The following is a 13,124-nucleotide window of genomic DNA, read 5'->3' on the forward strand; positions in this document are numbered from 1 at the left end:
TTCAATAAACATATGCAGCACCACGAACACCAGTCTGCACCATCTTTAGGTGCTCTAAGTTTGCAACCACAATTTTTTCAGTGCTTCTACAGGCAGCCCGTTTCTCTGGAGTGAACCCTTACAAAAATAAATAATAGAGAAAACTCCCTTTTCATATATCACAGTAGAGCTCTTGACTATATATAGCAAAGAGAATGTCATTTCGTAGTACAAAAAAAGTTCGTTCCCACACAAACAGAAGTCACTTTCAGCCACAAATTACAAAGAAACTTGATGACTATATCAAAGATTGTTTGTAGAAGATATTTTATCGACACTGTCTCATTACAACCACAGTCCTGACGGACTAATCTGCAATCCATTCACAAAAATTCGAGATCACACACTTATTGGACTCTGTTACTTCAACCAAGTTTTGAAGCTTTGGATCACTCACTACATACCCAGTGCATTCCAATCTTTCCTTAGCTAAGGCATCCAAGGCAGAAAGCAGTCAATGCTGAATAATCAACATATGGGTAAGTCTGAAATGTGAAGTGCCCTTAGTCAACGTAGAACGATCACTCACTACATACCCAGTGCATTCCAATCTTTCCTTAGCTAAGGCATCCAAGGCAGAAAGCAGTCAATGCTGAATAATCAACACATGGGTAAGTCTGAAATGTGAAGTGCCCTTAGTCAACGTAGAACAAGTCAGCAATTCCATCTATGTAGCCACGACAAGGCCAACACAATTTTTATCTGAATACATGCAATGAACAAGAGGACTCGTCACTGAGCTAGTTGGTTGGAAAACTCGTGTTGGTTAAAAGGCGCCAGTACAAAACATAGCACGAAAAAGACGATGGGACAGAGTGTATTTTAGCCAACACTATTATAACCTTCGACGACAATTCTCTACCTAGACATTATATAACACTCCACTGTGAATAAAGTGGTTGCCAAGTACAATGATGAATGAGATTACGATCAGTATAATCTGGCGCTGATGTAAAATTATATCATCACAAGCGCAACAGAAATGAATGTGAACTTGAAACAAGCACTGCAAGCACACAGTGCGACAGCAAGGAAACGACACACAACGCAACAAGTTTGTGTCATTCCTAAGCCGTCCCAATGGTCTGAATCGCAGGCAGCACTCTAGCAGACTTCATTGAAAGTTCTCCATCAAAAAGGTAGAAACTGCAGTGATGGTCCTGCTACAGCATGAACTAAACGGCCTTTTACTTCATAATTTACAAGGCCCTAGCTCTTGTCAGCACATTGCGGGCTAATAGCCTTTCGTTAATGACCAAGGTTTGTTGTTTTGTGATAACAATCACTTGTGGATCTGCCGCAGGTGAACAGTATTGGCATGACGAGAGTAAAAATCGCTCCTCTATAAGGAAAGATTAGCCCATCTAGCATTTCATCAAAATAACTAAAGACTCGAGAAAAGTAACAACGTTTCATACAAAAAAATTGTACACATCATACACTAACACACACACACACACACAAAAACAGAAAATTAACGCTGTGCCAACTAGTATAACTCTTCACAGTGCGAACCAGTGTCCCAATTAAACTTGGGACTAAAATAATTTGCACACCGCTCCTTGTAATTGGCACATTCAGATAGTAGGCACGGATGCAGCAATGCACTAATGAGCTCGTATATACTGAAATGGGGCATGAATTTTTAAACGCTCTTCAATCACGAAATTTCGGTTCTGAAGCAGACCTTCCACAAAGATGCAATTGGCACGCATCCCCTCATGTTGGACGGATAAAGTACACAATTCTAGCAAACGCTACAAGAGGCCTTTGCCAGTCCTGGCTACAGCTTACCTGCCTTCCATAACACAGCATGGTACCTTCGCTGTGACACAGCTGTGAATTGCTCCTGGTGTTACCAAGACCAGGCATCGAGTGAAGCCCGGACATACAAAAAATGTGACAACGTGACCCTACAGCCCAACAACAAGGCAAGCCAAGCCAAGCTGAGCCAAGACCAAGCCAAGCCGAACACTGCGACCAACAACAATTGTTACAGCCAAGTAGAACTCTGGAATGAATCGATCTCAACACAGCTGCAGTGGCTGTACAAACCACAGGCGTCACCTACCTAGACTCTCAAAACGCTGCTCTTTCAGCAAGAGAAATCCAGACGGCTGCACCTAGTGAACTTGGCTGCCGGCAAAGTAGAATTTAACAACAGCGCTTTTTCAGCTGAAGCTTTCCACGGACACTGCTTGCCTAGAAACTTCAGCTTTCCACAACTGATATGCTCGAAACCCTCTTGAGTATTGCTGCGGGTTTTGTATATGTTTTCATGATCACCTTCATTCCAGAAATACTACGTAAAGGCCCGTGCTTTGGTCTTGTCAAGGCTGTTTACATTCTGACTGCACTTAAACACTACTTTGCCGCAACATGACACATAACAAATGCAGCCACTGAAAGTGTCTACAATGCAGCAACACGATCACTGGCTAGCTTTCAACAGCCACCTTTTGCATAGGGAACGAATTCGATACTTTATTATGCATCCATAGCTATGCTGACACAACATCAGCACTTAGTTCATTTAACCGATGCCATAAACAACAAAACAAAAATTACTGTAGCCTCAACCCCAGAAAGTTTCATACTTCGGCCCTTTACAGATTGAGAACACAATAAGAGATCACAGTTCGAGCCAGAAATATGTGGGATTGACAGTTCTGCATTTAGGCGTGGCGCAAAAACGTCACAGTTGCCTCAAGTGGCACAGCGCAGCTTGCAGGCTAGGAGGTGACAAATGTCCCTATGGATTTGCCACATCTTGTACAGTGCTAACTTTCACCCCGAGGCAGTAATAATCAACATTTCTAAGTATACGTACATATAAAATGAACTATGCCCTGTTACTACTATCTGTTTTGCTATCGTACCTTTGGCAAAAAGCAGTAGGAGAGGCTCGGGCTCAAGGCATTGCAAAGCTTGGGCAAGGCTTTGCTAATATCCACATGCTCCTTCACCAAAGCCTCTCTCTTACCTAGAGTCCTCTGGATGACTGTCCACCAATGAGGAGTTTTTACTCCCAAGTACTACACACCCATCACAACAGCATGCAAATAACTGCAAACAGCCCTCTCTTGGCGAGAAAGCAGTCTGGTGACTGTTGAGGCGTGGCGGGTTCCTAAGCGGAACCACAGGACAGCTTCATCATGCGGAGGCACTTCTTAGAGAGTGCCGTTTTGGCGAGTTTCTTGCTCTTGGCGACGCAAGTGAATGTCTGGTCCTTCAGAGTGAGCACCACCTTGACCTTTTCGTTCTTGAGCACTTCGGCCGGGCTGAAATCAGCAAAGGCAAGCAATGCTTAGCGGTGCTCATGGAACAGCCACATTTGACCCAATGTTGAGGGCCTGCAAGGATAATTTCTTCCAAAGCCAAGCAGGTAAACAGAAAAAGTTTCTGGCTGGAACTTATTGGCACACAGCTGTGGAATACCGTATTTACTCGCGTAATGAACCCGCCCCCCCACTTTTGTCCGTCAGAGTTTACTTTTCTTTAGGGGTGTGCGAATATTGAAATTTTCGAATACGACTCGAATATGAAGAAAAAATGGCTTCGAATATCATATTGAATATATGTTCAGTACAAAAAAATTTTCAGAAAAATGATAAACAATCAAATGTTGTTGTCCTTATTTTTTCAAAATAATGTATGGTCTTTGTAACTAAAATAGACAAAACTAGACTGCCTCAGTACCATATAAAAAAAACGTGCACAGAAATGTATTACTGATGAGACAACATAACAGTATCCAAACTGTAATGAGGTCATGCAAAACAAGATCCATAAAATGACAAGCTGGCAATAAAAAACAGCATGATGACTAGTAAAACCTCATTCATTTGGAGTTCAAGGGACCGGAAAGAATGCCCACTTTATCCAAACGCCTAGGTTTATAACCCCCTCCCCCCCCCAAAAAAAACCTGCCGCAAATGCAAAGATGCAGTAAGGCCTTATGAGGCAGCTCCATCGCGCTAACACCTGTAAGCCCGTGACGAGCCGCCCGTTTTGGAGTGCTGGAAGATACAAATAGAATCAAGGGGTCGGGAAACACACACTGGCGTCGGAACGGCCAGACAGCTTCTAAAGAGGGAAAATAAATCACCTGCGACGCGCCAGTCGGCATCCAAAAGCCACGCGGAACTGGAATTGGGCTATCGGCGAATGCGGGGGCCGACAGTTGCGGGGTAGCGGTGAAGCTCAGAAACCGAAACTACGCGGCCAGGCTATTTTTTGACCTAGTGACAGGAGCCATCGGATCCATCATCGATCCCTGCCATGCCTGCCATTATGCCCACTAAAGAGGTGCGCGGGTTACAATGCACCATGCAATAGGCGGGGTTTTTTTACAGGACTGCTTGCCCTATTGTGACAACTAGACACGCCCCTTCAGGAGGTGCCTGCGAAATTCCGCAAGTAGGTTTTCCCGCATAGCGTAGTTTACAAAACGGGACGGCGGAGGTCACGCTCGGAGAGTTATGAAGGCGACAGGACGCATTCTTCGGATTTGGGCATTAAATGTGTAACGTATTACGGAAGGATTAAAAAAAGCGCGATTTCGCGTTGCGATTGTTTGAAGCAGGCTGTCGTCCATCGTGTTCGCAGCACGGGTGATATGTGGGAAAGCCCACTTGCGGAATTTCGCACAAGGTCAAGCCTAGCGGCGTTGGAATGCGATCAGACAGCGTGATAAACGACTGAGAAGGGAATAGGACCTCTGTATCGTTTTCCTGCAATTTTTAACTGCATCATTGGATAATTTGCCCAGATAGTGTGCTTTTGCCATGGTCGAATTTATGAAAGTCTGCGCAGTATACGATCGCTGGCGAGTACTGTTCGGGAATTTTCGAATATTCGGAAATTCTGAAATATGAATTTTTCGAATACGAGATGAATATCAAAGATACTCGATTCATATTCGAAATTTCGAATATTTGCACACCCCTACTTTTTTTTTCTCCCTTTAGCTTTTTGTAGCTGGTTCCTCAGTTTTCGCGCCGGCCGCAGCGCAGACCATGGCAGCGCACCAAGATGCTACCCACTGCCGATAACACCACCACTTGTTTATCTTTTGAGGAGACCTCCTGCCAGAGGGGTGGGGGAAGGGGCGAACATGGCAAAGCGTCAAGACATTGCATACTGTAAGCCAAGATAGAGTCATTTGCATTACGCACTCGTCACCGTAATCTGTGTTTTTTAATCTCCCGTAAAAAAAGCGCCCGACCTTCAGGGCCGGTGTGCAGCATGTTCGCATTATCTCAATGCGAATGTGCGTCCGATCGTGCGGATTTGTTGATGACGAAATATCGACCCTTCCAAAGAAATCTGTTGAAACTTGTTTTTCCTGCATAATGAACCCTCCCCCAAAACTGATGTCAACTTTTCTGAAAAAAAGTGGGTTCATTACGCGAGTAAATAGGTAAATGCTGAAGAAAGTGCCTCTCACAGCAGTTTCTGCAAAAATTAAGAGGTGTGTGACTATCAAATTACTGGCTGCAGCCATAATCAGAATAATTACTAATCATTGTGTTGCTCGTGAGAAAATCTAAAAAAGTTATCTCGGCCTAACTACTCACTTGTTTGAGTTCAAATTTTGCATAGAAGTGGCATTTGGCGGTCAGTTTTGTTTCAATCCCCGTTATGGACTCAAATACTGTTGCAAACCAAAGGCGCGAAAACGAAACTGCGTCCCAACGCATGGGCCATGCTGTAGGCAGTGCAGCTGCACGAGTTGGTTTAAAAGGCAACGTTCTTTCATAAGCTTCGTTCTAGTCCTCTGTGGCCAGTTTTACGAATTCTTATCATCCCAAAATTTGTATCAGCCGTGATCAAGCCATCAAGATTCTACTGTATTGCACTGCACCACCAAAGCAAGAGCAATGCATTGACAGTGCGGCAGTGTTGCAGAAGCGAGAAGCCCACTTCCAGTTTGCTCACCTGAAGCGTGCATCTGGAAAACGCTCGAGCAGGGTGCGTATGGGTGGCAGGGGCACGCACTTGGAGAAGGATTCGATCTCACGTCCGAACAGGCGGTACAGGATGCCCCAGACAGTGTCCAGCGACATTCCACAGTCGAGAAACACAGCGCCTATGAGACTCTCGAAGAGGTCGCCCAGGGCCTTGGGCACCTCCACTTCCTCGGGCTCAAGGCACTCCTCCTCGTGGTAGTAGAAGCGCTGCACAAGTATGCAACCACATGCATGTACTACCCTGTTCAGACGGTGGCCATCAAGCTCTCACTCTTGCCCATAAAACAGGCCAGTGTACAAAAGCAGAAGTAGGTCTGCCACCTTTTGCGGTGCACAGGCACACTAACAGTACACATCAAATCACCACTACCAGCACTATCATCACCAGCCTATGTCCACCGCAGAACAAAGGCCTCTCCTATATCCCTCCAAACAACCCTGTAATGCACCAGCTGCGGCTATCTCATCTCCGCAAACTTCCTAATCTCATCCGCCCACCTGAATCTCTGCCACATCCTGGTACATTTGCCTTGCCTTGGAATCCACCCCGTTACCCTAAGCGACCACTGGTTAACTTGCCTTTGCATTACATGCCTTGTCCATGCTCATTTGCTCTTCCCGACCTCAGCTACAGTTGGATGCAACTCAAAGTGGCATGTTCCGCTCATAGGAGGCCCTCCAGCGAATAGCGACTGTTGCGATGTCTCGGCTAATCTGCTTATTCTGTACTAAATCCCCTTTCACATGCCAGCCCCAGCGATGTCACACTAGTTGGTGCTACGGGATTAACCATGACGTCAGGGCAATAGGCAAACGCCACTGGCTGGAAGGTTTTCTTTGAGGAGAATTTGGCACTTCGTGCTTGAGTCGTATCCAGCTACAGAATATCACGAACTTAGTTAGGAAATACAATGGCCGCGTTCCCTACTAAGACCATCACAACTGGGGAAAATGCAAGCTACAAGTGAAGAGAGAGAGGTATAATTTGCCCCCAGAATGCCGAGCAGCAGCCACCCTACCTGGAGCACCTTCCAGTAGGCTGGGTTGTCCTTGACCTCATTCTTGTGTGCGTTCAGGTCGAGGATTTCCAGGGTCGTGTCCTCCTCCCCCTCGGATGACTCACTGGATTCGTCCTCACTCAAACGGGCCTGGTGCTGCACGAAGCGGGACACGGCATTGAATAGCCCCGGGTTGCAGTGCAGCAGGCAGTGGTGAAGGCCATGCCGCACCACCAGCGCAGCGAAGAAGGTGTTGTTGACTAGCGACGAGCGCAGGTCCGTCAGCTGCCCCGGGTTGAACTTGTGGGGGCCCTCGTACAGGTAACGGGTCACCAGGTAGTCGATAACCGCATCGCCCAGGAACTCAAGCCGCTGGTAGCAGTCCGTCAGACTTTTGCAAAGGGGGAACAAAAGAGGGCCCATGTCAAAAGAGTCCCATCCATGAACAGCTTGAAGGGACACTGAAGGCAAATTAGACACAGTAGGTTAGCCTTCCAATACTCTCCCAGCGCTTTTTCTGCATGGAGAGATAGACGCTGTAGTGAAGGAAATAAACCAGTCCCTAGTTTCATTCTCCCACCTGAACGCCTCCCACACAACGAAAAACTATACACCATCGCACAACTTGCTGATACTGTATTGTAGGAGCACTCAAACTGGGTTCCATGGAACCCTGAGGTTCCTATTAGTGCTTTTTGAAGTTTCCCGAGCACCTAAATCCATGCGTGCCTCAACCTCTGCCTTTCCTTTAACCCCTTTAGTTTGAGTCTACTCACACTAATTGGTGAGCAGAGACTGTTTCGCTCTGACAAGAGCGCAATGGCAGGCATCTTGGTAATCGGCAGGCCCCCGTTGATGTGCCGAGAGAGTTCAGCCACATAGTTTAATTTTTCAGAGCTTTGCTGCCATCTCCTGTGGTGACGGTGGCTATACGCCATGCATATCGATAAGCCAATAGCTGCACGCCGTTTAGCGTGACTGCATTTTGCTGATTTTTTTTTCTTTCAAAGGAGCCTAGCCATTGAAGTGTCAATGCATGCTTTCCTCATTTCCATTGATGCAGTTCTTTCATTATTTCAGCGTGCCAGAAAACTGCGCTCATTGTGTGCTGTTTGCTGTTTGTACAGTAAAGCCTCCTCATGTGCAACGCTACACGTGCACAATGTTCAGTGCTACCGCGTTGCACAATGAAAGAAGCTGTGGAGAGCTTCACCTTTATGAAGCAGACCTGCTTCCAACACTCCTAAAGTATAGATGAATTACAGTGTTTGATGTAACTGCAAAAAATAACAATTATCTTGCAGTTTTCACCTTAAAAGCCAACTATGACGAAAATTTTCACCCCGTAAAAAGACGTTTTTCTAGTTTTATGTCAACAGAGAGCTGTAAAAACAAGAGATGGCATTCATAAGATAAGTGAATGCGTCAGGAATCCGTCGCAAAAATCCGTTTCTCAAACCAAAACATGAAAGAGGGCCGCCATTATCAAGTGCTCGAAATGGCGCAGAAACGGACCACTCGGCCCAAAGAGGTGCTGCTCGACCCCGCAGCAGTGGGGTTTCAGAGGCTCTCCACAGAAACCACAGCAAGCTGGCACGTATTTCAAACGTGCACTGGTTGGGGTGCAAATGCTGACCGTAGGAATTTACAGCGCTGCCAATGAATGCATGTGAGCGGAGACCATTATTTGCTTTAGGGCACCTGCCGAGCTTTGGCATGGTAGTCTCAGCTGGAACTTCGTAACATTTTTCAACGGTACCACAGCAGGGCTACCAAGATGCATTTCAGCCACAAACCTTTCAATCCACGCTATCTGTAATCCATTCATTCCCAATTGGTCCGGCTTGAGGAAGGTTCTCAGTGGTCAATACTCATGTTGTGTCCATTAAGTTGCCTAACTGTGTGATACGCTGCCAAGTGCACGCATAGCCTGCTCTAGAGCTTTTTCAACGCTTATAACAACAGAACTGGCTATCTAAGAAGCGGAGAAAATTGTCACGGTGAGTTTAATGACATATGTAACATATTAAGAGGCATTCCAACCAAAGCAAAATCTCTTTAACAGTTGGCCTTTAAACGGAGATAGCCATTGCCCATGTTCACACCAAACAAATTTCACTTTCACACAAATAGATTTTGGTAGCTTTAAGAGGCCACTCGATAATGTAATATTCGGATAATATGGTCACCTTTCACTTCCTTGAACTCTCATTAATGAAGTTCTACTAAAACAGTCTGTGTGATACAATTTCTTCGTGGTTTTAGCTGGCGTTTTCTTAACATGCTGCTTCTTATAATAAAACTGGCTGCAAGTCTGCACATGCCCAGGGTGGTTCCCTCTACTTCTTTCTTCTGTGTTGTACTGCAAACTTGAAAAAAAAAAAAAAAACCAAGGCAGTGCAAAAGCATGACGCCTTCTGTGGGCAAATCGTGGAAGTACTGTTACCGGTTCCTGTAGTAGGAAGCATGTGTGCAAGCCTGAAGCAGGAATGCCTTGTCCTTAAACGTGTAGCCCAGCGTCTGTTCGGCCAAGCACATCGCCGCGTGCCAGGGACTCCGCTCGCTCATCAGCTGGCCTTCGGGGTCGTCCTCGTGGCGCAGGAGCGGAGTCTTTGGAGCGGGGAACCCCAATGTGTGGATTTTGTCAGGCGACGAGATGTCCAGAGAGTCCAGCTCACAATGGGGCAGCTTGACACCCATCCACTTCATGACCTGCACACGAGAAGCATGGTTTAGACGGGTCCCCTGAGACATATATTAGTGTGGGCAGAGAAAAAAGAAAGAAAAATAATGTTGCCCAGGGCCCCCTGAGACAGGCTTCACTGAACCTTGGCTAATACTCCTGTCAAACAGACAATTTCAATGCCCACTGAGCCAATGGGCATCGAAGTTTTCGACGGCCGTCCAGATGGACTGCTCCCACAGGGCGAATTTCAATGATCATTGAGAAGTGAACATGCGATCCGATAGATGGCATTAGGGGTAGCAATAATGAATAAACATTCGAAGTGAAGTAGAATACAACGAGAAGAATATTGAAGTGCTATTTTTAATTAAAAATTTGTTCAAGAAAAGCTACTCAAATACTTTACAGTTCAGCACAATCCAGTGGCAGCGATGACGAAGCAATGATGCAACCTTCATTTCAGAAGCATTATTTTTCGCCGACGAAGGTGCCGCAGATCTGTGACAGTCTTTGTTGCGTTGATAGATACTATTGTTTCAGCACTTGTGGGGCATTTCTTGGTCTCAGTTGCCGCAAAGCACACTAGAGGTGAAAACGAGCGAAACGCAACACGACCAGAGTTGGTTTGTTTACATCTGACCATCTGCATCTGACTGCAGGACTGTCTGCGGAGCTGTCATATTGGCTACCGAATAAAAATTGCTTTACATATTGGTCAAGAACATAATCCACGACGGACGCACCAAAAGTAGGCTTTTTCATTTATTTTCACACGGAAACTTTATTGCCAAAAAAATACGCCATGGTAGCATGAACTATACACCTTGCACTATTTTTCCACATAGTGGTCACAGACATTGAGAGATTTGTCGTAGCGTGCAATCAGTTTGAAGAAACTAGTCTAGTAAAACTTGGTGCCCTTCGATGCACGGAACTGTCGCACAGCCTGCACCGGAGCACCTCGGCATTGTTCTGGAAGTGACGTCCCGAGAGTGCAGCCTTCAATGCAGGGAACAGGCTAATGAAGCAAGATCAGGACTGTATGACAGGTGATGAAATCTCTCCCATCCGAGGTGACGAATCTGATCTTGTGTGAGCCTTGCTGTGTGTGTGGTTTTGTGTTGTCGTCCAAGAGCACAACATCGTCACTCAAGAGTCATGGTCTCTTTAGCTGAATGGCGGACCTGAGTTTGCTAAGGGCGTGGCAGTAGCGTGCCGCACTGATGGTCCCTACATGGAGGAAATCAAGGAGAACCACACCTTTTGCATCACAGAACACTGTAGGCATAACCTTTCTTGTGGAGGGTGACACCGAATTTTTTCCTCACTGGTGACCTGGGATGCTTCCACGTCATCAAGGCAGCCTTCGTTTCTGGGGTAAAATGGTGCACCCATGTCTCATCGCCTAGGTTGATTCTGAACAGGAACTCATTTCCCTCCCGAGTGTACTGCATCAAGTGAATTGGGCTGATTCTCATTTATGCACAGTTGTGATCCGAGGTCAGGTTTCTCGGAACGCATCTTGCAGAGACTTTTCGGTAATCCAACATACCATGGGGCATGTGATAAGCCTGAGCACAACTGATATGCAGCGTGGATGCCATGTCTGACACCGTTAAGCGCCTGCTCGCTAACACCATGTCTTGTACTCTAGCAATGTTTTAATTCGTGGATGTGGAGGGACATCCACTTCGACCTTCACCCTCTACCTTCCTTCAATGAACATGTAACACCAGCGATCAACCATTTAACGGTCGACATGACCTCTTCATCATGCACGATCAGCAGGCGTTCATGGATAACGGACACACTAGACCCACGTGTCCATTCATACCGGATAACAGCACGCAATTCCACTGGCGACTACGTTGTCAGCACAGGCCTGTCTGTCCGCCATCGCAATTTACACTCGAATAACCTCAGGCACGCCGGCCTGAACCAGCAGCGGGTGTGGATTCCTATAGTGATTGTTTGTTTCACCTGGTGTACCGTCTTCTCTTTAAAAAGAAATGACGAAACTTACTTTCGGTACGTCCCTCGTAAAATTCTGTAATTCAATCAAAAAGATATTTTTCGTTATTTCGAGTTTTTTTTTTCATGGTATGGTGACTGCGAGGTTGTTCTCAATGGCCCTTACAATTCCAATGGCCATTCTGAACCCCCATTGAGTCGATGCCCATCGAATTTAATAGTAATTGAAAACTGCCGCGTGGCAGTGAAACTGCCCATATGACATGAATATTACACCCTCTAGGGAGAACTGAATTTGTGCACTTCAAAACCTCCCGCTTCACACCTCCTCCTCTCAAGTCACCTGTGTACAGCCATTGCTGAAATAGTTGCAGTAGAGCATGGCCAAGAGTGCTGACAGCAGTTCAGCACTGGAGTTATTGTCCTGTGCCAGGTTCCATCCATTTTAGAGCCCCAACCACGTATCCTTGTGTGCATACATTGAAAATGCCCCGCCCACAAGATTCGCTCTCAAGCTGTGTAGCAGGGCACTTACAAGTGTGCGCAGCTTTAAATGACTGCAGGGTGAGGAGACCTCTTGAGCTTCAAGGGTGTTGCATTTGCCCTGCTCGACAGCGACATATGTGGGCTGGATGTCACTTTTGACGAAGTATGTCAGTACATGCATGCTTTTAACCTTGGCACAAGCAAGCTATGTTAAGCTCCAAGTGCAGACTTCAATGTCTAAATCCTTTCATGACACTGCCACACTGAAACTACAGCACTATAAAACTCAAGCTCAAATTTAACTTGTTGTCACTATTTTATCAAAACCTATACGGTTGATCCCAGATACATCAAACTCAAAGAGGACCATGTAACAGTTCGACATATCGATAATTTGATATCTAAAACATGGCAACAAATAAGATTATCTGCAACCCAGAAGCGTGAATACAATGCACCCACACTAGTAGCACGCTTCCTGCCACGATGTGGGCAGCACACCGCTCACTGGCTATCACTAGGCCTATCGGAGCCGCAGCGGATGTTGCTTTGGGAGAAGCCACGATGGATCATAAGAGGTCTAATTCTGTTACCGGTACACAATAAACGCAACGACACCTCAATTAAAGATGATTTCTGCACCGCCTTCAGCTGCGAAGTAGGCCATGCGAGAGCTGCCAAAAGCATTTGGTCAGCGCTGGTTTCACTGCATGGCAACCAGAGTATCGAGCGCCGGCTTTTCCATATGACAGCAGTGTTGCGTTGTCAATAAGCACGGCAGAAAGAATGCCATTGTCAAGCACACCCCAAGTCCTCCCTGTCACGCAGTTTTATGGCACTAGCGCTGCCAGCAGGTGCTCGAGGCCGCGCAAGCCCACCCACCTCCATGTGTGAATGTGACTGCCGAGGTTCCATTAAGAGAAGCGCCACTTGCAAAGGCGCAGCATGCCGTTTGATATGTCAAATATCCTG

The 13,124-nt window shown here is 46.3% G+C and overlaps 1 protein-coding gene across 1 annotated transcript in view; it reads right to left on the bottom strand.

The window, feature by feature from the left end:
* Positions 1 to 564: 564 nt before the first annotated feature.
* Positions 565 to 13,124, bottom strand: part of LOC144132774 (endoribonuclease Dicer-L-like) — a 67,511-nt gene continuing 54,951 nt past the window's right edge. Inside the window, exons 17-20 of the mRNA XM_077665422.1 lie at positions 9,456 to 9,721; positions 7,031 to 7,400; positions 5,980 to 6,218; positions 565 to 3,320 (exon numbers count right to left, since the gene is read on the bottom strand). Of these exons, the coding sequence (XP_077521548.1) occupies positions 3,167 to 3,320; positions 5,980 to 6,218; positions 7,031 to 7,400; positions 9,456 to 9,721 (1,029 nt within the window). The 3' untranslated portion in view covers positions 565 to 3,166. The remainder of the gene's footprint in view (positions 3,321 to 5,979; positions 6,219 to 7,030; positions 7,401 to 9,455; positions 9,722 to 13,124) is intronic.

Source organism: Amblyomma americanum, chromosome 5, assembly GCF_052857255.1.
Source record: "Amblyomma americanum isolate KBUSLIRL-KWMA chromosome 5, ASM5285725v1, whole genome shotgun sequence".
NCBI classification, from domain to species: domain Eukaryota; kingdom Metazoa; phylum Arthropoda; class Arachnida; order Ixodida; family Ixodidae; genus Amblyomma; species Amblyomma americanum.